At 38.3% G+C, this 23,740-nt stretch overlaps 3 protein-coding genes across 8 annotated transcripts in view; 1 reads left to right on the top strand and 2 right to left on the bottom strand.

The window, feature by feature from the left end:
- Positions 1 to 8,968, top strand: part of afap1l1a (actin filament associated protein 1-like 1a) — a 28,378-nt gene extending 19,410 nt beyond the window's left edge. For both annotated transcript variants that reach the window (XM_079630109.1, XM_079630108.1), the window contains exons 6-19: positions 400 to 498; positions 580 to 788; positions 890 to 1,069; positions 1,262 to 1,345; positions 2,367 to 2,445; positions 3,156 to 3,305; positions 3,497 to 3,708; positions 4,675 to 4,820; positions 4,922 to 4,979; positions 6,568 to 6,679; positions 7,005 to 7,172; positions 7,690 to 7,874; positions 7,955 to 8,077; positions 8,316 to 8,968. In XM_079630109.1, the coding sequence (XP_079486235.1) occupies positions 400 to 498; positions 580 to 788; positions 890 to 1,069; positions 1,262 to 1,345; positions 2,367 to 2,445; positions 3,156 to 3,305; positions 3,497 to 3,708; positions 4,675 to 4,820; positions 4,922 to 4,979; positions 6,568 to 6,679; positions 7,005 to 7,172; positions 7,690 to 7,874; positions 7,955 to 8,077; positions 8,316 to 8,342 (1,832 nt within the window). In that variant the 3' untranslated portion in view covers positions 8,343 to 8,968. The remainder of the gene's footprint in view (positions 1 to 399; positions 499 to 579; positions 789 to 889; positions 1,070 to 1,261; positions 1,346 to 2,366; positions 2,446 to 3,155; positions 3,306 to 3,496; positions 3,709 to 4,674; positions 4,821 to 4,921; positions 4,980 to 6,567; positions 6,680 to 7,004; positions 7,173 to 7,689; positions 7,875 to 7,954; positions 8,078 to 8,315) is intronic.
- A 115-nt stretch (positions 8,969 to 9,083) lies between these two features.
- pttg1 (PTTG1 regulator of sister chromatid separation, securin) lies at positions 9,084 to 10,997 on the bottom strand. Of its 2 annotated transcripts, none has more exons than XM_079630110.1 (6): positions 10,880 to 10,997; positions 10,468 to 10,609; positions 10,230 to 10,381; positions 10,063 to 10,135; positions 9,819 to 9,971; positions 9,084 to 9,726 (listed from the first exon to the last, which is right to left on the bottom strand). In XM_079630110.1, the coding sequence occupies exons 2-6, from the start codon at positions 10,556 to 10,558 to the stop codon at positions 9,641 to 9,643; spliced, it is 555 nt and encodes a 184-aa protein (XP_079486236.1). In that variant the 5' UTR covers positions 10,559 to 10,609; positions 10,880 to 10,997; the 3' UTR covers positions 9,084 to 9,640. The 2 variants fall into 2 exon arrangements, with proteins under 2 accessions (XP_079486236.1, XP_079486237.1); XM_079630111.1 differs by having other exon boundaries at positions 10,468 to 10,623; positions 10,880 to 10,984.
- A 566-nt stretch (positions 10,998 to 11,563) lies between these two features.
- gabrp (gamma-aminobutyric acid type A receptor subunit pi) lies at positions 11,564 to 23,096 on the bottom strand. 4 transcript variants are annotated; one of them, XM_079630099.1, is made up of 10 exons: positions 22,986 to 23,096; positions 17,015 to 17,098; positions 16,824 to 16,936; positions 16,675 to 16,742; positions 16,379 to 16,596; positions 16,169 to 16,251; positions 15,911 to 16,048; positions 13,776 to 13,928; positions 13,480 to 13,673; positions 11,564 to 13,399 (listed from the first exon to the last, which is right to left on the bottom strand). In XM_079630099.1, exons 2-10 carry the CDS (start codon positions 17,065 to 17,067, stop codon positions 13,082 to 13,084), a joined length of 1,338 nt encoding a protein of 445 aa, XP_079486225.1. In that variant the 5' UTR covers positions 17,068 to 17,098; positions 22,986 to 23,096; the 3' UTR covers positions 11,564 to 13,081. The 4 variants fall into 4 exon arrangements, with proteins under 4 accessions (XP_079486225.1, XP_079486223.1, XP_079486224.1 ...); XM_079630097.1 differs by lacking the exon at positions 22,986 to 23,096 and adding an exon at positions 19,765 to 20,046; XM_079630098.1 differs by lacking the exon at positions 22,986 to 23,096 and adding an exon at positions 19,805 to 19,978.
- Positions 23,097 to 23,740: the final 644 nt, after the last annotated feature.

The following is a 23,740-nucleotide window of genomic DNA, read 5'->3' as shown; positions in this document are numbered from 1 at the left end:
ACTACCACAAAAATAGTTGCCCCTTTATTTCAATTTAAATGAATAGAAATATACAAGTTTAGGATATTTTTAAAAAGAAAACACTCTCTCTAAAAGTTTTTACACTTCTAATAAAGCAATGGCAATTTAATAATGATGCTAAAACAGACTGCAGTGCATTCAAGCAATTCAGCGAGAAGATGCTAAGAGATGGGAGTTGACTCGCACATCTACATTTCACTTTGCTGAGGATTGCTAATTAGTGCGTTGCCATGCAAATTTTGGATTCTACTTTGTCTTAAAATACTTTTAAGAGGTCAACTGCTATTTTTTTCTTTGCACTACAGGTAAAAAAAAAAAAAAACTTACAGCTATTTTAAATATACTGTATGGCACTGCACATTTCTCTTATCTCTACAGGCAGCTCCAGTCCTCCTAATTCCATTGAAGATGGATATTACGAAGAGGCTGAGAACAATTACCCAACCACACAAGTGAACGGACGACGCAAGTACTCCTGTAAGCGGGGGAACCCTGATGCTATAAATAGTGATGCCATTTCTTATTAGTAGAATTAGAATGACATTACTCCTCCCACAGATAATGACTCGGATGCCTTAAGCAGTTCTTATGAGTCGTATGATGAGGAAGAGGAAGAGAAAGGCCAGCGGTTGACGCACCAGTGGCCCTCAGAGGAGAACTCCATGGCCCCGGTGAGAGACTGCCATATCTGTGCCTTCCTACTAAGGAAAAAGCGCTTCGGCCAGTGGGCCAAACAGCTCACTGTCATTCGTGAAAACAGACTCCAGGTGAGCTGGAAAAAGCCCTAAGAGAGAAAAATTAGCCTTGATTTTTTTTTCCTGATGCTATCATGAGTGATGCATGCAAACCCCTGAATCTTGTTTTATAGTGTTATAAAAGCTCTAAAGACCAGTCGCCCTACACGGATATACCACTCAGCCTGTGCACTGTCATCTACGTGCCCAAAGACGGCCGGAGGAAGAAACACGAGCTCCGATTCTCTCTTCCCGGTGGAGAGGCGCTGGTGTTGGCCGTGCAGAGCAAGGAGCAGGCCGAGAAATGGCTCCAAGTAAACACAGTCCCTCACTTTCTTGCACGATTGAGTATCCATCCATTATGCATACACACAATGAATGTATCAGCTGCCAGAAACAATATTGCGCAAGAGGAAGATGGCTTTTGTAAAAGAGACCCCCTGTGTGATGGACTATGTTTACACGCGTAAGAAACGCTTATGTGTGTTATCTTTGTGTGGTTGCAGGTGGTGCGTGACGTTACAGGCCAGGGGAATGGGTTGGACAGCCCATCATCTCCCATGATTGCTAGGAAGATTGAACTGGATAAGGTGAGATCCCAGCACACATTTGTCTTATTCATGACTCCTGTGCATCTCTTCTTCATTACTGACATAAAGTGTGCCAATGCTGAATTTGTGGAACTTTTGGGAATACGCTCATTCTGTATAAAGTGGTCTTTCTGTGACTTTCTTAGGAAAATAATCCCACCTACAACATGTAAAATGAATACCTCTCGACATTTCCTTAAAATACCTTTAAGTATTTTAAAAACATAGTATTGCCATGGTGCATAGTACATTTTATTAATGGTTTTAAGTACTTTTTCTAAGTATCATGTGACACTGAAGACTGGAGCAATGGCTGCTGTAAATTCCGCTTTGCCATCACAGGAATAAATTACATTTTAAATACATTTCCATAGAAAACATTTATTTGAAATGATAATAATATTTTACAATACTACAACTGTATGCTTGATCAAATCAATGCAGCTTTAGTAAAAAATGCAGCCAACATTTTTAAAAAATCGTACCGACCTCCAACTTTTGAACGGTAGTGTATAACTCTAAATAGATTTGTCTCTGTCCTCTATCATTGTGTGTAATTACATCCCCAGTGCTGCTGTGAGTGCTGTGCTGTGCTGTCTGTGTGTGTGTAAACAACAGACTGACAGCGTTTTAATGTTCTGGGCTCTGCTTTAATTAAAAGGCGTCAAGCTGAGGGTGGTCAATTCTGTCAGAGCAGCTGTAAATAATGTGCTGAGTTTAAGGGACCTGTTGTGAGAGGCAGAATCAATGGGAATGTTATGATGTGTGATTGTATGTCAGGAAACACATTTGATCTGAATTTAGCAGTCTTTTGCGAGAGGTAGACTGTTCTGGGAGTGTGTTTCCTCTCTGAACTCTGCTGCTGTAGATGTCTGGCCACACCAAACACCCTGAATCTGGACCTAGTTTTCAATAATCTCCATATCCTATTTTACAGCATTAGTCAACTAATAGTTATGGATGTGTATATTTACAAATTTGCTGTATTTCGTTTAATCTGGCTGTGCTGTTGTCCCTGTAGTGGTGTTCTGCAGAGAAGCACACCTCAGATTCTGATAGTGTGCCAAGTGGAGAAAGTGCTCGTGACGGCCGGGAAAATGGTGAGATCTTCAGTTTTCCAATCAAGGCAATCATTATTATTATTAATAAAACTAAATTTAAAACAATGAAAGTAATTCATCTTGCAGTCTTTTTTTTATACTCACACACTGTACAAGGAAAGAGGGACCAGAAGCATTTATATAGACCAGAATGTCTTGTAGACTTAGGGTTGGGCTATCAACACCCTGGAACTGCCCAAAACACCCTAGGAACCCCAGAGCAACATGTCAAAAACCACTCAGTATGCCTTGGATATCACATAGCAACACCCTGGCAATCACCCAAAACACCCTAAAACTTCTCAGAATGCCATAGAAACTGTATAGTAACACCAATCACCCAAAACACCATAATAACCACATAGCAGCAACGTATTAAGCCAATCAGAATGCCTAACAAACCACATAGAAACAATCTGGCAACAACCCAAAACACCCTAGCAACCACCTAGCAACATGTTGAAAACCATACCTCTCTCACACACACACTTTATTCATCCTTTTTTCCTTTCACTGTCTGAGAGCTTTGTCATAGGTACTCTGTTAACAAGCAGGAAGTCTTTATGCAGGATGTGGATTGTTTGGACCAGTGAAAGTATTTAATAGTTTTGGGCTAATTCCTGCAGATTGTGTGTCTGTAGACCACACATATCTTTACATGCGATTTCATTCTACCATCAAACTGTGTGTGTGTGTTTATGTGTTTACAGGTAAACCCAAGCGAGGAGCACTGTCAGAGCTAACGGGCACCGTAAGCCGAGCTGCAGGAAGAAAGATCACAAGAATTATCAGTTTCTCCAAAAGAAAGCCTCCACTGCCAGGAGACGCCCGCATGTCTCTCGACCAGGATCCCCGGTGTGGTACGAGACACATCTTTCTCTCTCCCCTTTCTCCTCTCATATTACAATACCCATGACTCTCTCCACCTGTTATTTCCAACTTTTCATTCTTAGCGTTTGATCTCAGACAGTGAAGTGGAATAAATCTTCACCATGAAACAGAAGTGGGCGTACTGTAATAATTGCTGTAATTCTTTCTGTGTGTTTGTTAGGTTATGTGGGAGTGCTGTTGAATCAGTGCTGGAGGGAACACTGGTGTCGTGTGCGGGCCGGATCTCTTTACCTTTACCAGGAGAAAGCAGAACAGCGAGTCCCCCACACCGCTGTGGCTCTGAAGGGCTGTGAGGTTGTCCCAGGCCTCGGGCCCAAACACCCCTTCGCCCTGAGGATACTGAAAGGAGGTGCAGAGCTGGCAGCTTTAGAGGTAGTGAGTGATTTGTGTGAAGCTTTCGCAGCAATCCTCCATAGAGCTGTATTCTAGTGGTTAGCTACATGCAAATTTAGTCTTGGTGTTTGTGTGGGTTTGATCTGTGTTCCTTCCTCTTCTCTCACCATCATTCATTGACATTCTCTCAATCTATACTATACTATACACCGATATTACAATTATGTCTGGCCGACCATTTTTTTTAAAAATTGCTGATATTAAAATACTATACTATAATACTATACTGTAATTCTATACCATTTTGTCTAAATAAAGAAAAATAAAACACTAAAAACCAAAACAAATTACTGAATATTGGCATAATACTGTTATAATATACACTATGATTTTTCTTTTTTATTATGAGATTTGAAAAAGATTACATTGAACAGTGTTATTCGATATTTTTAAAGATTAAGTTTAAGTGAATGCCACATGACAGCAAATGTAATCTAAATAGGGGAAATTACCATGCACACTTAAATATATATAATCAACTGATACAAATTAATTTAAAAAATATGTTTAAATATAAAAATATCTTAATTTAATATTGGTTAGTAGTATTATTTAAATACTATTACAGTATTTATTTATATTTGGATTAGATTTTATTTGTATATTTGTATTTTAATTTGACCACATTTTTAGTTATTTTTTAATATTTCTATTTGACTTTATTTTTATTGAATTTTTATTTTCAACTTTCTCAAATTTTTCATATAATATATATACATTACATATATTACATAATATATATTTATTACAATAATATAACAATAACAACACTACTATGTCTAAATGCTATCGTTTTTTCATTCTTTATCTCTTTTATCATTTCTGATGATTAAATGCTGTCCATACAGTCTATTTTATAATATTCGTGTGTGTGATATTTTTTTGTGTCTGGCTCTGTTTGTGATTGCAGCTCATGTTTGTTCTTGCGTGTGTTTGTTGTGTTAGGCTAGTTGTTCGGAGGACATGGGCCGCTGGTTGGGAGTCCTGTTGGCAGAAACCGGTTCCTCTGCCGACCCAGAGTCCCTACATTATGACTATGTAGATGTGGAAACTATCGCCAACATCCGCACGGCTGCCCGTCACTCTTTCCTGTGAGTTAAGGGTTAATGTGTTGAGGGGTGGAGTTATAGATTGGGTCATCTTGTTGTTTTAACTACCTTAACTGTTCTTATTTCTTTTCCTGTTTATTTAGATGGGCAACCTCCACAGATTCACGAACATATGATGAGGTCCCTTTTGAAGCCATAGAGGTTTGTGGTCGCGCAATAAATTATTGAAGAAATTCCCAACACTCGTGTGCATGCATCATACGCAAACATTAAGAGTGAACGACACTCATGAGTGTTGTTTACACTTAATGTTTGAGTCATTATCTGATTTTTAAAATCTTTTTTTCTTTGTTGGAAGAAAAGTCTTCTTTATATCCATGTGCCCTGACTGGTGTTTAATGAAAGATGAGAAGTGTGTGCTGACTCTGCAGTAGTCAGGGGTTAGAGCAGGTTCAGTCGTCATGGCCTCTGGCCTCCGAGTGTCTTGTTAAACCTGTGCTGAACCTTCGGACACCCGCAAAGAAACATCAGTTCTCTCCATCTGTGCGTGCCTCAAATTGTGCGATCAGGGCACAAAAAAAAAAAATAATAAATACAAAAAAAATAAAAATACAAAAAAGTGAATTGCTTTTTTTTTTTTTTTACGCAAAAAAATCTGATTTAAAAAATAAGTCCTTCAGTTGTTTTTGTATCATTCTGTTTAAAATGTCATTTTGCATTGTGCAATAATGTAATACTGCATCTCAAGCCAAACAGTAAAATTATGAAAAAAAGAGAAAGAAATTATCCCATAATTTACTGAACCTTTTGACTTTCTTCTTTCAGCCGAACACAATTGGAGTTATATTAAATAATATCCTGGCTCTTCCCAGCTTTGTAATGGCATTGAATAGTGCCCTAGTTTTTGAAGCTCCCAAAAGCACATCCATCATAAAAGTAATCTATACGACTCTACTGGGTTAATGAATGCCTTCTTAAGTGAAGCATGGGTTTATCCCAAAAATATCCATATTTACAACTTTACAAACTTTACTGGCTTCTGGCAACGCCCGTACGCGTGATCACGAGAGAGTTGAGTTCCGGCAGAAGGGTGACCTCGCTCTGATCCGACGTAGGAGGTAGCTCCTCTTTTCTTATATCGAAATCCTCCTACATTATTTTTGTAATTACAAGACTTCTAATTCGTAACCGCCATTTTGTTTTGCTCTAACCTCTTTGCTTTCGGGTTCATCAATTCTCATCTAAGCTTAAGCTACACCTACGTTATACATCCTACGGATACATCCTATGTCAAAAGTCCTACGTCATACATCCTATGTCATAAGACCTACGTCATACATCCTATGCTATAAGACCAATGTTACATTCTACATCATACATCCTATGTCATAAGTCTTACGTCCTACATCATAAGTCCTAGGTCATACATCGGGTCAGAGGTCATCCTTCCACCGGAACTCGACTCTCTCGCGAAAGCACGTATGGCCAAAAACCCATTGCTTCGCTTCAAAATGTATTTATGAACCCACTGGAGTCGTGACGGATGGATGCACATAAAGACAAAATTCCACCATTTATTTCACTTTATTTCCACAGTTTGTGGATTTTATTGGCATGTTTATAGAAACACAATTAGCATCAGCTATTCATTTTCAATCATTTGTTACACATTGGGTATATGAGGAACAGGAATGGCATTCATTTTGTGGATTGATCCATATGAAGCAGCATGCAGTACAGTTGTTTATATAGACAATATCTGACCTGGTACACTTTTTTTCTTCTTCAGCAGGGACATGAGAGGTTGAGGAGAGGAACACAAACGAAGCGTCGTTCTTCTTTCTCCAGCAGTGACACAGGAAAGCCCAGTCCACAAATCACCCTAAAGCGCCACGGCTCCAGTGAGTCCCGTCACACTCTGCACTGTGCTGGTGGTGCTTATAACAAACACAGCTGTTAGATCCAGCGTTCACTTTAACATAAAGAATAGATGGTTTTATTAGCAGCCTGCTGACTGCTTAACCTTATTTTGGACATTTTGAAAAGTTCTCGCGCTGTCACATCAAAAGCAGTCAGAATAATGTAACCTGAGCTTAAGACATTTTGGTTTGATCTACGGCTCTCTGCATTTTCACACTCATTCTCTCACCAAATAAGTGCTAAGAGCTTTGCCACCTTCCCACAGACTTCTAGGGTCTGATCTTTGAACTTTACTTGACATTTCAGACGCAAATCAATACGGGAGGTATGGGAAAACACGGGCACAGGAGGACGCACGCCGCTTCTTGAAAGAAAAAGAAGACCTGGAGACAGAAATAGACAGTATCAGAAGTGCATTAGTCTCACTGCGGAAGAAGAAACGAGAGGCAAAGGAGAAAATGAAAGGTGCAACGGGTGAGAAATAAATCTTTCCTGTCTATTTTATGCAATAATACAGAGGTATTTCACAGTAGTTGGTTTGATTTCAAAAGAAATTATATAAATATAAAGAAATTTATATTATTTTACTGTGAAAAGGTATTATTATTACAATACTAATATTTCTTATTTTGTTTAATATTATTAGTAATAATTATTATTATTATTTTATAGTATTATTATTATTTATTATTTTATAGTCATATTGATGTGTGATCACAATTTTTTTTACCAAACTGTGCAGCACCTACACACAAGCACAACAAAATGGGTGCTCTTTAAAAATAAAAAAATATCACATTTTAAATTGTGTTTACAGTTGATTAAAAAAATAAAATACATATATTGTGCAATTTTGTGCAGCCCTACCACTTCAGTTGTAGTGATTGTTTCCTCTTACTCAACTAGTGTCTTTATATGTCTTTATGTTTATGTGGTCGAAATGAATCAGCCAGAAACACGTATGTAAATGTATTTCTGTATTGTTGTGCAGATAAGCAGAGGTTGGCTTTAGAGGAGCGTATTGTCCAGTTAGAGGACAGCTGTCGGGTGAAAGAGGGTGAGCGTGTGGATCTAGAGCTCAGGCTCACGCAGGTGAAGGAGAACCTGAAGAAATCTCTGGCTGGTGGAGAAATGGAGGCGGCTAGTACGCCTACAGAGTCTAAACCTACAAACAAGGTACTGGGCAAATATTAGAACGAATAGTTTAATCAAAAGGATAGTCTGATGTTAAATATCCTTCCTTCCTTTCCTCAAAGACTCAAAGGACGGAGACTCATTATATTGAGTCGTTTCTCCCTGTCAACTGCGCCTCTGAAATGCGCAAGCGACCTCCCTCCATCTATGCATCCACAAAGGGAAATGTTATGCAGAAAGCCAAGGTAAACACATCAGTGGGCACAGCATTATCCAGTGCAATGCATCAAAAGGCAGATAATGCAAACAGAACAGCTTGCTGCATCAATATGGATCACATTAGAACATTTAGTCAATTTCTAATTAGTCAGTCTCTAATGAGTTTCATCAACCACTTTAGGGTCCTGCTATTAAGATACTATATGTTGCAGAATAGGCCCGTATGTGTGAGAACTTAAACATTAATGCTTTGTTTTTAACCAGGAATGGGAATCTAAGAAGGGGACTTAAAGAAACTGCTGATCAGGAAGACTTCACGATTAATATGAGGACTTGCACCAACACAGACTGCTGTATATGCAACTCTATGGTGATTGGTGACTGCCACTTTTATAACTTTACAGTGGAGTTAGAATGACAAGGCACCAGCTCTATTATAATACTTTGCAGCCAAATGATGTCCTCTTCATGCGTCTTGTGAAGTTCCACGTGACAAGCACAAAATGAACAGTGTTGAAGGATTGAGAGGGTATGATCAAATAAGTTTGTCAGTTGAAAGTGCAAGAAAGAGTTGTGGTTAAGTTGTAAAAGCAGCAGAGGATAGAAATACATAAGAGACAATCCACTTTAAAAAGTCTTGAATTTTAAACTCTTTAATTTAAAAGAGGCATGGTAACTGATTTGTACAGTGTTTTTATTCACTCCATTGCTCATACTTCTGGGGTAATTCCAGCTCTTAACCAAGTGGTGCTAATAACAGTGTATATTTGAAAATTGTATATTTAACATTCTTTTACATCTGTTTATATCCCTCCCCCATTTCTTTACCACTTTTTAATGTGAGTAACATTTGCACTTTAAATGTCTTTGGACATGGAGATGTGAATATTCTTTTAATAAAGACAAAATGTATCTTTGCTCAAATGTCCGATATAGACTTGCAAAAGAATGATCAGTTGGGAACAAAAACAGTTTTACTGCGTGACTTTATACAAGCCAGCTAAAAAAAAGAAAAGAAGAGAACTGTCCTTTTCTAAGAACTGGATTTAACAGCTCCTTAATAAAATATATGTGGTAACACTTTACAAAAAGGATTCATTAATACTTCTGCATAATTTATTTTAGTTAATGGTAACTTACACATTTACAAATACATAAACTTAAATTCTGTTAATATAAATGCACTGTGTGTGAACACAAACATTTCTATTAGCTAACATTAACAAATTCCTCATTCACATTAACCAAAACCTCATTGTAAAGTGTTAACACTAGTGTATGATACACACTGTATATCCATATCCTGAGAGCACCGATTCCATTTGAATATAGAAAAATCCAGGAAGCCAATGCAGAACCTGACATTTCCTTATAAGAGTCACAAAAATATCACAGGAAGTGTCAATTAATAGAAGTTTAATGAAGGAAATAACTCAAGAGAAAAAGCCCTCAAGATCAGACTTAAAAAAAAAAAAACTTTAGATTCAGATTAACAGATTCCTTTGAACATTAATTTTATAAAAAAAGTTTAATAACAGTTAAAAACAAACAATTCTGAATGTACAACGTTCACAATTCAAAGAAAAAGTTTAGAATTCACACTCAGGTGGCAAGTCAACAGTCAGCTCATTTATCGTCTGTAGGAAGGCCTCCATTTCATCAGCATATTCCACTGCTGCATTTGAGGAAATAAAGAATTAACAAGCTTAATTGGGCATAACAAGTTTTGCATTTAAAGTTTAAACTGCTTCAAAATATACTCATTACCACTGGGCATCTTTAAAGGTGAGAGTGGCAAACACGGATCCATAATAAGCTCTTCCACAGCAGGTGAAGTGGCCGGCCACGTCGGTTTAGCCAAACCAGCCAGAGAGAAACCACTAAGGTAGACTTCATCTGGAACACCGTAGGTCTCAAACTCTACACATTTAACACAGGACAGAATCATAAACAGCTTCCTGACACCAAGAGAGTTTAGTTTTTAAAGCAATAAAGCAGCAGACCAGCTTACCACTTGGATTGTACGGGAAGCACTTCTCAATCTCTGGCAACTCCTCACCAGCCGGCTGAGCAAGCACCTTACACTGATGAAACATGCATTTATTTTAATCAACCTATAAATAATTTAAATATAGTTGTCCGTGTAGGAAAGCAGCCTTCATAATCTCAATAACCAACCTTGGCTTCTGCAGGTTTGGTTTTCTCCTCTGCTTTATGAGAGGCTGCTGGGGTCGCAACAACCTTATTTAGGACTCCCAAAGCTTTTCTGCTGGATTGCAGAGGAGCTCCGAAACGAGTCTTTCCTGTCAGAGGCGTTCTCAAGCACTGATCTGAAATCAGTAATGGTAAAATGACAACATGTATGATTCTGGTACAAAATGCATTTTGGTGTCTGAGCATTGGTAACGTTACTGACCTGGAGCCGAGTGCAGTCTGTTCGGGCGAGATTTGATGGATGGAGTGGTCAGTCTGCCGTTCTCCTGATCCAGGTAAATCATGGTGTCCATGTCTGTAGCTTTGCACAGCGTTGACAGAGACAGCTTAAAGAAACACTGCAGCTGCAAGATATAAACTACACTCACTTAACAGCAAGACAATCAAAACCAACTTGTTCGGTTGAAATAATGCCGTTTGTGATTTGTAACAAAACAGTTAACGTTACGTTAATCTTGAGCAATTTCGTTTTACGTTGTATTACTAAAAGTGACACGCGGGTTTTATCAATACATACATATCGCCAGTTGAACTAACTTTTAGTCTTTCTAAAAACTAAATCATACCAGTCGAAATTAAATACAACCTCTACAGAGACGGCGTTGAGTACCTACCTTTTATCTGTATTCCTCCGTACACGAGCAGAAATGTCGTTTGTTTTGGTTCCGAGTTTCCCGGCTGAGTTTTAAAAGGCAACCAGCTTCCTCATTGGCTGATGGATTTTCCTCTTTGACCAGCCGATGCTCGTAGTGTACTGTTTTGGCGCGACAGTGCCACCTACTGTCTTGACTGAGTAAAGCAATGGAGTCATAGAAGAAGTGATGAGTCTTATCTCCAGTTCATGTAATAATCTTTTATTTTTATCCTGATTTATATAGATTAAGTGAAAGAAATTGCACGTTTAGGTATGTTTTGCGACATTGTTAATTGTTATTAAGCAATAAGGCATTATATATATGTATATTTAATTAATTACATGCCACAATTAATTCTTCAACAAAATAAAACTTGTATCATATTTGTTATCGAAGTTTTTTTATCGAAATATATCGTAACGTGATCTCTAATCATTTCGGATAGCTGTATGCTATGCAACTATCTAAGCTAACTAAAAAAACACACACTAAGAACGAGAAATGTTTAATTTCACAATCTATAGCTTCGGTTATATATATATGAAACATATAAGTTAAATTGTTTGTTTGAATTAAAAGTTTCAATTTTGCCCTCGAAATATTGCAGAATCTTAAATATCTTTTGATATAGTTCACCTTAAAAAAATGTTTGTACTTTTTTTTAAATTAAAACTTTATTTCCAGATTTGAATTTCAGTTTTACAATATGGAATCAAACTTATGGACCCCACTGTACATACATGCATGCATTGACCATTATTGGTTTTACTTATTGACATTTAATATGCTCATTCATTGCTTATGAAGTTTACAACAATCCCTACAGCGCATTACATTTACCTAGCAAAGCAAGAAGAAGAAGAAAGAAAGAAAAAACAAACAAACAAACAGGTAAAGCATTGAAACCTTATAAATCAGCAATGTAAAGGCAAATGCCTAAAGGGGTCCTATTATGCCCTTTTACGAAGTCTTGATTTTGTTTTGGGGGTGTGGTGTACTAGAATATGCTTGCTTGAATGTTAAAAAACGCATTATTTTTCACATAGGCTATTTTACATTATTACAGCACTTCTCCCCGCAGACATGCCGATTTCGATGAAGCCCTTAATTAATTCCTTCCGAAATATGAAATGTGCTGTGATTGGTCTGGCAAAGTGTGTTCTGATTGACAGCACTTAATGGAAAATGTCCCGCCCCTCCATAACTGCGAGTTCTTCTCTAGAGTAAATATTGAGGATGGCGTCAATTTCAAACCAATTCGAGCCCGATTCAGACCCCTGACAATGTTAACGAACATGCAGAACGGATTTCATGCACATACTTTGCAAGCACAGGTTTCACAGGACGTTTCAGAGTCGTATATTTTTTCAATGTGATTTGTATTTTCGTATACATTATAGATACGATGTTATCCACCATTTAATTGTGATATTTGTCGGAAAACGAAGATAAAACAAACAGTAACTGATCACAAAATGTACCTAATGAACCGTCTTACAACAAAAAAAAATAGAGATAATTGTTGGAGTTATGTTCAGGAACAGTGTTTCAAGTAAGTTTGTCAGCCTTAGGAAGGAAACGGAAAAAAAAAACAATGTCTCTTTGACATACTGTAGCGACAACACTGTCTTCTTTAATACAGCACAGCCAGGCCTCGTCCCCGTTTTTGCATATTCCGTGGGTGTGGATTATTTAAATGAGTAACAAGAGAACATTATGACTTCATAAGATCCGGAAAATTCGTGTTGTAGTCCAAACGAGCCATTCGTTGTAGTTCTTGTAAAGGAGATTCTGTAAAAAAAAAAAAAAACTCCCTTTGGAGTGGACTTTGAGCTTTGTAACCTTGCAGATCTTTTTTATGCTCAAACAGCAACATTACACACTAACTAAAGTTGTAAAAGTGGTAAAAAACCACAATAGGGCCCCTTTAAGAAATAAGACTGGATAATACAACAGCGTCCTTCTTTGTGTCCTATTGCAGATGTGTCCCTATTGTGATTTATGTTTGTCCATGTAATCTTAACTGTCACTGTTGCGTAGAAACACTTGCTTCAATGCAACAGTGAACCATGTAAAAGTCCAGCTCAGTGTTATAGGGCACTATTCAACCAGGAATTGATGGGTAGTCATCAGTCTTTTCTCTTTTTCAGTCATTTGAGAGGAGGTAGAGTTTTCAGTCCGTTAGAATAAAAGGTAATAGAGCCAGTAGAAGATATTGACGAGGAGAAATGCCATAGGGAACAGTGTCCTTGAGTGTCTGTCGATGTTGTGAGGATTCTCGACACTCATCATGGATGCTGCTCGGTGAGACATTTGCTTGACAGAGGATAAACCGCACCCCTTCTCTTGTTTCGTGTCCACTGCCTCATCCCCTTCACATGCCACAGATTGCTCTGGCGTCTCCTGCCGAGTGGAGTCTTCCGTCTGTATCTTTTTTGGTGACATTGAATTGACCAAGTGACTCGTACCATTTGACTCCTCGAATTCTTTGAGTAGTTCCTATGAAAAGTTAGATTAAAAAGGTAATTCATTAGTTGTAAAAAAAAGTCATATTTAAGCACTATCCACAGGTTTCTCACCCTTTGCACATCTACAATGGTCTGGTGCTGCATGGTGCAGAAATGAGCGCAGGCATATTCCAGCAGAGCACCAAAGATGAAGGTGAAACAGATGCCGAGATAGACGTCGATAGCCTTAATGAAGCAGTTGGCATTAGGAAGTGAGGTCCTGGCACCCATCATTAGAGTGGTCATGGTAAGCACAGTGGTCACCCCTGTCAAATAAATGGATTTGATAGAGAACATTTAGTTTATTTGATCTAGAAATGTTTTATAGCACATGTTTGCTAGAGTAATAAACTCTTGGAATCACTGGCCGATGCAGGTGCGAGCTGGTACGGAGGACTGACTGATCCAGAAAGACACCCATGACAGAACCACCAGCAATGTTGAGGGCACATACGTCTCCAGAATGAAGAACAGCACGTTTCTGCGCAAAGCGAAGTGGAGCACTAGCTTCGGGTAAAAACCTGCAACAGATCCAGAATACTGCATTTGATTCATACACTAAAAAAAATTGGAATTTTTTACAGAAAAATACTATAAAAATAGTACGTTGGTTAAAGCTAGAGTAGGTAATGTTGGAGAGCTAGCCAGATTTGAAAGTGGCACCTCTTCTAAGCTCCGCCCCCTCCTGTCAGTGCTCCGTCCAAAGCTACGCCCCCCCACAAACATGAACGCGCATCCACATTTGGAGTCAGCTGTATGTACCTACCAGTGATGCGCGGGTTGATCCAAAATACGAGTCATCCAAAAATATTTTTAATGATATTCGGGTCGCGGTCGGTCGGGTCGTTAACCTTTGTAATTTATATAGTACTAGACAATGTTCTATGAAATACATAGGTCTACACTTTATTGGCTGAATGCGCGAGGATGACGCACGAGCTCAGTCTGCAGATGAAAGTGGGAAATCCTTATTTACCTTTTGAATGTTGAGCGCGTTATTAACTTTTGAATAAAAGCTGACGCGGGACAAAATGCCCGATTTCCCAACGCGTTGAACTGAGCAATGCCATTGTGCCATTTTAATAGGCTACTTTTAAACGCATATAGCTCAGTAATGTCAGTTTTATGTAGCCTATTTGCTGAGAGGGGGCGGGATTTTTGTTGGGAAAGTCCGGGGAGAGACGCACAAGTCGATTAGACTGGATAAACATGCAGCATCTTAACTGTTAAGAAAATGAAACGAAATAAATGAATAAATCAAGCCTTTATTACAAAACACTAGGCTATATCATACAGCATTCTGAAAAATGCGCACCCGTAGTTCCTCCGTCTAAGCGGGCGGTTAGTTGAAAACGTCGGTCGGGTGCGGGTTGTTTATACATTGACCCGCGCATCACTGCTGTGCACGCAGTGGTGCTCGGGCACGAGACATGAAGGCATCTGATTGGTTCTTTACATTCGCACCGAATGGCAGTGATTGGTCAGAGTTTTTACTGTCCTACAGCTGCTACAGAGGTCAGATATTTTTCATTCCTTTTTCTGAACACATAATGTATTGACTACTATCAGAATGGAAGGACCATTTCACCCAGTATAAAAAAAAATGTTTCTGAACAGGATTACCAACCCTACCTTTAATGGCAAAATAGTTTTGTTACGGCTTATTTTTGTTATCAATAATGTACATTAGGGTGTTTTGTTACATTTTATGTTATTTAGTGACAGATAGGCCCTATTGACTTCCATAGTATGGAGAGAAAAAAATACTCAATGGGTTCCAAAAGTCAACAACTTGAGGGTGAGTAAATGATGACAGAATTTACTTTTTTGGGTGAAATATCGCTTTAAGGTAAAAAGCAGGTAGTTCTTCTAGACTGGTAATATTAATATTGTATCATTATATTAAGGTGTAAAATATACAAGTACCAATATGCCATATCGTGATACCTGAAAATATTGTCACTGTATTTGTATGGTGCATTTCTGGCATTTACTAGATTTGTTTTTACAGTGTAGACAGTTTATAGCAGCGCTAGCAACCCCAATGTCATGAGTTTGATTACTAAGGAATTTGTGTACTAATTAAATGTAGCCTACAGTGGTTCCAAAAAGTAATATACATTTTAGTCCATTGAATATCAAAATATCAAACCAAGTGGCATCTGCAGAAAAAATATGATATACCTAAAACCTCTTTTTGTGCAATATTTTGCTTGAAATATGTGCTTGTGCTATTTTCTGTGGAAAAAATAAAATAATGGATGATACCTGAGACACCATATTAAATGTCAATAATGGATGATCTTTTGTTATGTCATTCATGCATCTTTAAGTCAGGCTTTAACTGTCCAAATTCTTTTTTTGGGTCACTGTGTAAACCAGGATTGCGCTGTAAGCCGCTTAGGAAAAAGACGTCTGTCAAAAGACTGGCTGACTGGTACTTTTCAGTAAAATAAAATGTAAAAGTGGCCAATATATTTATAATGAAATTAGATGTTTATACCTGTTTCATACACAGCTTCAGATACGGTTGTATAGTGGCTCTCTACACTGTACTGGGCCAGACGCAGTGTGTCTAACCCCTTCACTGAGTCATTCCCTCGGGTCCAGTAAAACACCACATCCTGTAAATTATAGCCCCCTGAACATGCATGAACACACATTCAGGTTTAAGGTTTGTACAGCCTGCTCTTGAGTAATCAATAAAATAACATAAGTAGAAGTAATTTACATAATGATTGTTTAGAGTGAAAACACTTACAGCTTTCTAATTGCAAAGTACACTCTTGTCTATCCATAGGATACTTGGTGAGGTCCATGTTGCAGGCGATGGTTGCTGTAATGCTGTGGAGAAAAGGAGGAATATTGATGGAACCATTTCAGTAAGAAGTTTCCCCAGACGCACATACAGCTGCCTGGTTCAGCTGTTCAGCCTTGGGTAAGAAGTTGTAAATTCAGATTCAGTGTTTACCGGAGAGCGTAGAGCACAGTGCCATTGCTGAAGATGCGGATCAGGCGGTTCTCCACAGTGACATCATGGAGGAAGGAACGCTTAGAATCAGGGATGAACGTATCGGGGATCCACAGCAAAGAAACCAGCCGTCCATCCAGACTCAGACTTTCATTTCCAGGGAATATCAGTCTGGAATCTTGCCATCGTTGTCTTAGGAAAATAGTGGCTGTGTAGTCCTATCAGTATGTGAACAGAACAGAATCCCATTAGTCTTCAAGAAAGTTTACAGGTGAGGTTATAAACATGACTAGTACCATGTTAATCTCAGAGATGGCATCAATGCTGGCAATATCCAAACTCATTCCAATTTCAACAGGCCCCTCTGTGGGAACAAAGAAATGTGTTTGTATTATCCATGTTTTAATTCTCAATCTATATTTAATCAACTGCAGCTGGCCCTCACGGTTAAAGTTTGGCCTTAGGTATCGATTGTAGCCTTTCATCAGCTTCTGTATGGTGGGCTGCAGTTGTGAATCATTCCACTCGCCATACTGATTCCCATAGAATCCTCTTTCACTGGGAGACAGGGGAAAATGTTAACAACGTGGATGGCCCATGATTCTCAGTCTCGATGTGTCAGATCTCTTTACTCACCCGTTTGTAATCAACAGAAATAGACTCGCCCAGAACAGAAGATAGAGCAGCATTCTGTGATAATGTGATACGGATGACCAGTGGCTGTGAAGAGGATTTAAGAAAAAAAAGTTTTGTTAAAATCATATCTATCAAGAACGGATTATGAAGCTACCTCTTGTCACCCCACACTGTTTTAGACACGAGAATAAGATATTTTAATTGCATTTTTGTATTCCACATTTGCTTCTTTGCTACACATTTGCTACATGAGATTTTATATTAAAATTATTCCCGGAAAACTAAGAACGGCAGCTTTAGCTTTTCATCCAGTTTACCAAGTGGATAATAAAACTCAAATTGATGCAAGTCTGCAAGGGTTCCTATTGTTTTTGACAAATGAGTCATCATTTATTCAGGACCTTTTCAGTCATTTTTTTTATTTATTAAAGAGGTCCTTGGTTATGATTTCACTTTTTAAACTTTAGTTTGTGTGTAATGTTGCTGTTTGAGCATAAACAACATCTGCAGCGCTCAAAGTTCAATGCAAAGGGAGTTATTTTCTTTTACAAAAAAACGAGTTTTAAGGACTACAACAAACTGCTGGCATGGACTACAATAAGCTTTTTTTCCGTGTTGGTGACATCACGAACCCTACAGGTCAGTAGCCCCGCCCACTGATTAGAGCCCGACAAGTAGCCTAGTAGGTAAATAACACACGTGACGCTAAGCGATTACATGCCTTTGAAGAGTGCAAAATGTTGTGCAGTGCCAGGTTGTGCAAAAACACAGTAACTGCATTGGATTTGCAGAGAGCCTGACATTAAAGAACGATGGTGTGCCTTCTAGCCCAGCTATTGGATCCGACAGTAGTGGCGATCACACTTCTGTATGTGAGTAAAAAAGTTATGTGTCACTTGTTACAGATTGTTTGATATGTACGGATTATGCGTAAATTACTTGTCTAATCAAAATCACCAATGATTTCTGATATGATTCATATTGGCCTACACTACAGTCAGATGTTTTTGTCTGAAAATCGTTTTTTGCAGTAAATGAAACCAGTGACTGAACGTTCAACTTCACATTAGTTGCTCTTATTAGGATGAAAATAATCTGTTATTTAAACTGTGATTAAATTATATATAGAAAGCGATTAAAGAACGCTTCCTTTACAATCGCTTGAACTGTCAATCAAAACATCGCGAGTGTTCTGGACTCTCGCCAAAACTCAACATGCGTCTGTGATCGGCTACAATGCTCATCCACTGCAACCTCTCATGATGCCACGATCTAAATATGATGCTAGATCTAAATACAATGCTATAATCAACAATTTTCACGATTAGTAAACCTCGAGAACTGTAATAGTAAAATCGTGCTAATAGCTAGTTTTCGAGAGAATTCCACATGTACAGTACATACCGTACCGGTAGCCTATTAGCTATTTCATATGCAATCAATGATGTTAGCCAACCACAGCAGTGGGCGTTTACACAGCAGACACGCCCCTTAAAAGAGAGCGTTAAAAATCAGATGGCTAAAATCAGGGTAGGGAAAATGCCTTTAATTTCTAAATTATGGAAAAAAAATCACACATTATAAGTGCATCCCAGAAAACACAATAAAATAATAAAATAATGCAGTTCATGAACCCTTGAAAATAACTCAACAGCAGTTTGCTGATGATTCAAACATTTCTTTGGTTTCATTTCTCAGGAAAAAAACGTATTCAATTTAGTAATTTTCCAGGCATGTTTAAAAAATGACAGATTTTCATTGATTGTGGGTACCCTGTCTGCAATATATTTCTGCAGGATTAATTAATATAGTCTATGAACTATTAATGGTATATTAATAAATTGTTGAATACAATTAAAATTGGTTAATTGAACACATCCAAGCACTGTTTGTCCACCAATATTAATTTTCAATTTCCATTGCATTGTTTTCAGGTGTCTCTCAGTTCGCGGTCCCATGGACAGTGGTCCTGTTTACCCTTATGAGTACCCATCAACCATGTAAACTTTAATGTCCCGGAACCTTAGCACAAGATGGCAAGATACTATTTTATTTAATGCACAACCTCCTACTCACTATTTCTCTTTACTTTAAGCTTATGAAGCTGATTGTCTTGCCTCAAAACACACCAGCAATAACCACTGCAGTTATTGTCATGGGACCTGCAAGAAGCAGCCCACAATAAAAGGCGCTAGACCATTTTACCACAGATCAGCTCCCACCAACCATTTATCTCGCTCTCTTTCTCTCCGTTTCTTACATTCTAAGTCTCTCTCTCTCCCTCTCTCTCTCTTTTTCAATGGATTCTTTTAGATTAGAGCAATCTTTCAAAATGTCAGTGCACGTCTATTACTAAATGAGTCATATAAAATAGACCCTTTGCGCCCAGAGGTGTGACAGAGTACAAATCTCAAGATTACCATGTTTAAACAATTTCACATGTATATTTTTCCAGCTTTTCCACTAGCACTAACTATTGCATTAATTTAAAATCACATATGACCTGCCAGATGCAAAAAGTATCAAATATATTCTTCAGAATGTAAACAGTATTCCATCTTCTTTGGCATGCCACTGATTTCATCACTCCCCACTACATATTCTTTCTTTTTCCCATCTTCAATTATTCCTCTCCTCTTCCACCTCATCCCTCCATCCATCAGCTGTCCCCATCTTTGTCATGCTGCATGAACATCACAATGACACCAGTTACCTGTGGAGATCTGAGATGCAAATTATTGTGACTTTACCCTTCACTCTTCTTCTTGGTCTCTTTCTCTGTTGGTGTACCTGTGAAATTGATTCAGGTTGATAAAGATGTTTTCAATCCTTAAATGAATGTTTTCTTTTATCTTGGGTCTTCTAAGTCTTCTTCTAAATCTCTTATTGTTTCTTGGTCTCTCAGCACGCAGTGTGTCTCCGTCCAAGCATGGCTTCCCTCACAGTCGTCACTTGAATGGCTCTGAGAATATTCTCTCTCTCTGCCTCCCCCATTTCCTCAACCTTCCCCCAGTATACAGCTCTCTCTCTCTTTCTCTGTCTCTCTCTCTCTCTCTCTCTCTCTCTCTCTCTCTCTCACTCTCATATACATGTGCACAGCTGTGTCAGATGCCTGTGATAGCACCTGTAGTTTTTTAGATGAGTCTCATGCTTGGCTCCCTATATATAAATCAATGTCATTAACAATGCCATGTGTCTTGTGACATGCTGCATTTTTCCAATCTCTTCCTCTTCCTCAACTGCCTCCCTTACAGTTTCAATCACAATGCTGATTTCTCCTTGTTGCAAATTCACATCACATTTCACATCTGTGCCTTTCATCTCTTTTGTTTCCTGTTACCACGTCTGTTATTTTTGAAGTTCCTGTGATACGATCCATGTCATTTTATTTCCTTATTTCTCATATATCTCTTGTCATGCTGTTTTCTCTCCATCTTTTCATCTTGCTTATCCATTCTTTTAAGATTCCTCTCTCGAGAGTGTTTATTGTTTCATCGCATCGCAATAAATTTTCAACGCATTTATTACCAAACCATCCTTTGGCTAACACATTAGATCAGAAGCCTGGCCCACACGGTATTTGTGGAATTTAAACTGTATCTGGAAACATAATTTTTGCCGTATATGGGATCTTTTGATTGAGAAATAAATTAAGGCACTGTCTATTTACACTGAGTGCAGATGGCCAACTATGTTGACAAAGGCTATTATCACTAACTTTCAGATATTTTACCTTTAGAGCAAATAGCATATTACTTTTATTTAAACTATGTGTGAATAGCATCTATTTCTGTTTGCATTTAGTGTAATGCTATTTGTTGATATTTATATTTGGCACAAAAAGTATTTACACGCTTTATATAGTATAATTGAGTAGTAATGTAATCTAGACCTATTACATTTGTTATGTTGTCATTGTCATGCGTCGGTTGCGTCGCCTCACTGCCATTCACAAATCATCTCTGCAGAATCTCGCCGGAGATAGTATGTCATCCATACTATTTTTTGAATGTAATGAATTCGGACACTACTCGTTTAACACCTACTATAGGGAAGTAGGTATATTCAGATGCAGCCATGTGCCTTCATTCAATTCCATAGAAATCGATTTTTGCCACAAAAAGAGTGCAAAAAATTCAAAAGCATAAATTCAAAATTGTATCAATTCCATTTGTGCCTGGGTATGGCTTCATTATTTAGCACTATGAGCAACTTTGAACCTTTGTAAATAACAAACCTTGAGTTACTTCTCAAGCAACAGATCAATTTGACAGCACAGCAGTCTTTTTTTTTTTTTCATGTGTGTCCATCAATGTCATATTAGTTAGGCATTCTCCCTTTTATATTTTTGTCAGATGGAAAGCTGCCGGAGAGTGACAGTGGACCTGCTTTAATAATCCCCCTGCGGATTGACCGGCTCGCCATGATTAAAGCGGACTCCTCTCGGCATCCTCAGGCTCTAAGCCCACACAACATTGTTAACAGAGGCGCTGGATTCAAACCGACGGCTAAATGAATGTTTGACAGCACTGAGACACACAGGTGACGCATCAGTAAGCCCAATTATATAACCTCTGCTCTCTACCTCCAAGGAAGCCTTGTTTCCTTCTTGGATTAATGTTTATCTTATTGTGCTAATCAGATGTTTTCTGAAAAAGGAAACTTTCTCAAATGACTCCTCCACAGCTCAGGAACCGACACTCCTGGTGATGCTGTTGTTTACGTGATACCTGTATAAAAAGCTCCTAGCCTTTCCTAGCTTGTTTGCAAGGATAATAGCGCTCAGCTGTGAGCGAGAGGCACCAGGTGTGTCCTAGATGAAGGAACGGCCTGTGTCATCCTCCCGATTACACTGGCAGACATCAAGCTAGGACTGGTGGACTATTGAGTGCCAGCAGAAGAACTTAAGACCAGCGTGTTGTCTGAGCCAGTGACTTATGCCTGGATCGACCCTACAGCCTGAGAGGTTTATGGCTGAAAATCAGAATGACCGCCACCAATCACCTCAGCGCATTAATATAGCTATTTCCTCTCATCTTGGTTTCCGTCACAATCCAGTTGACAGATTATCAACATGCCTACATCCTTCTGTCCTCCTCCACCACTCCTTTCAGGCTCTCTTTAATTCACGTTACCTTAATTGTCCTCTTCCCATTTTTGTGAAGACCTTCACATGCTACCCGGTCTAGTAATGGTCTCCTCTTCTTGCACTTTCGTAGATCACTCAGACAGTTTTATAATTACAGAGCCGCATGACAGTACAGCTCATACATGAGAGTGAAGATTGAAATGATTTCCTACATGCTTCATGACCTCATTTGTCATCACATGACTTATTCATTCAGATAAATCCACCAGCCTGCCATTTACATGACGGTTACTATAATATAAGCTCAGCCTGTCTGATTTTTTAATATATTTTTTTGGCACAGTTCTTTCTATTTACATATCCTAAATAAAAACTCCAATAAGACCCCAAAGAAGGTTTTTTTTACAGCCTGATTTCACAGAAGAATCTTTTTTACTCACCCTCATGTTGTTCCAAATCTGTATGAATTACTTTCTGATTATATTTTGAAGAACATTGTAAGCCAAACAACATTGGAGCCCGTTGACTTCCTTTTGTATGGACAAAAATCATACAAAATTTTTCTCTAAATATCTTTTCTTTTATGTTCCACAGAAGAAAGAAAGTCATAAAGGGTTGGAATGACATGCAGATAAGTAAATGACAACATAATTGACATGTCTTTAAGTTTCACAAGTAACTTTTTATTTAGTACAGTAGGTATTTGGAAAATCATCTACAGCATGTAATCATGCTTTTTTAAAAACCATGAAACCAATATTCTGATTTTAAGAACCAAAAACCTTTAACCTTTATATTAACCGTGTAGCTTTCTTTATACTTTTTAATTTAAAATACATTAAATTCTCACTCATTCATGCACGCGCATTTTGCTGTACTCACCTTTTTTGCTTTCTTTGTTCAGTCTTGAGTCCGATTGTGAACGGTAAAGGTGTGCTGGTTGTGAGAATGTGCAGATTCTGTGCATGTCTCCTTTCTCTTTCAATGTTTCTCTCTCTCTCTCTCTCTCTCTCTCTCTCTCTCTCTCTCTCTCTCTCTCTCTCTCTCTCTCTCTCTCTCTCTCTATTACTCTGTCTCACACTCTGTCGCTCTCATTTACTCTCTCGCGGGCAGGACATACTCTAGTGTTCGGTTTTCAGCAAGAAAAGAGAGTGTTCCTTGTCTGCATGCCAACCATAGGGATGATGTAGATGAGTAGGCTACATGGCATTAGCACGATTTGGTATAAGCCAGATTTTCTTATATTAAAACCTGTCAGATCATCAGCCGCATGACAATTTTCTGACCTCATTAAATAAATTAAAATTCTATTATATCTTTTGATCTGCAGTATTTCGAAAAAAAAAAAGATATTCTAGAGTTTAGGATAATCCGCTTACATCCACTGGAATTGTGTTAGAACAGACATGGCTGTGGGAGGGTGAGCTATTAGTAAATATTTTATATTTAGATGTCCATTTCAGTTGGGGACCTGACTCTTTTCTTTCCTTCCATAGCAGTTGACACACATCCTGAATAAATAAACAATAAACCGCTTGGTGACAGAAGAGCTGGCCAATCAGGATCCTCAGAGAAGCTGATGAGGAGACGTCCCCATATCCACATTCAATGAGGAGAGGTAAGTGGGATTTTGCATC

The sequence above is a fragment of the Phoxinus phoxinus genome, assembly GCF_949152265.1.
Source record: "Phoxinus phoxinus genome assembly, chromosome: 12".
Classification (NCBI taxonomy): Eukaryota; Metazoa; Chordata; class Actinopteri; order Cypriniformes; family Leuciscidae; genus Phoxinus; species Phoxinus phoxinus.
Note: the sequence above shows the minus strand (reverse complement) of the source record. Positions and strands in the feature narration are given on the sequence as shown.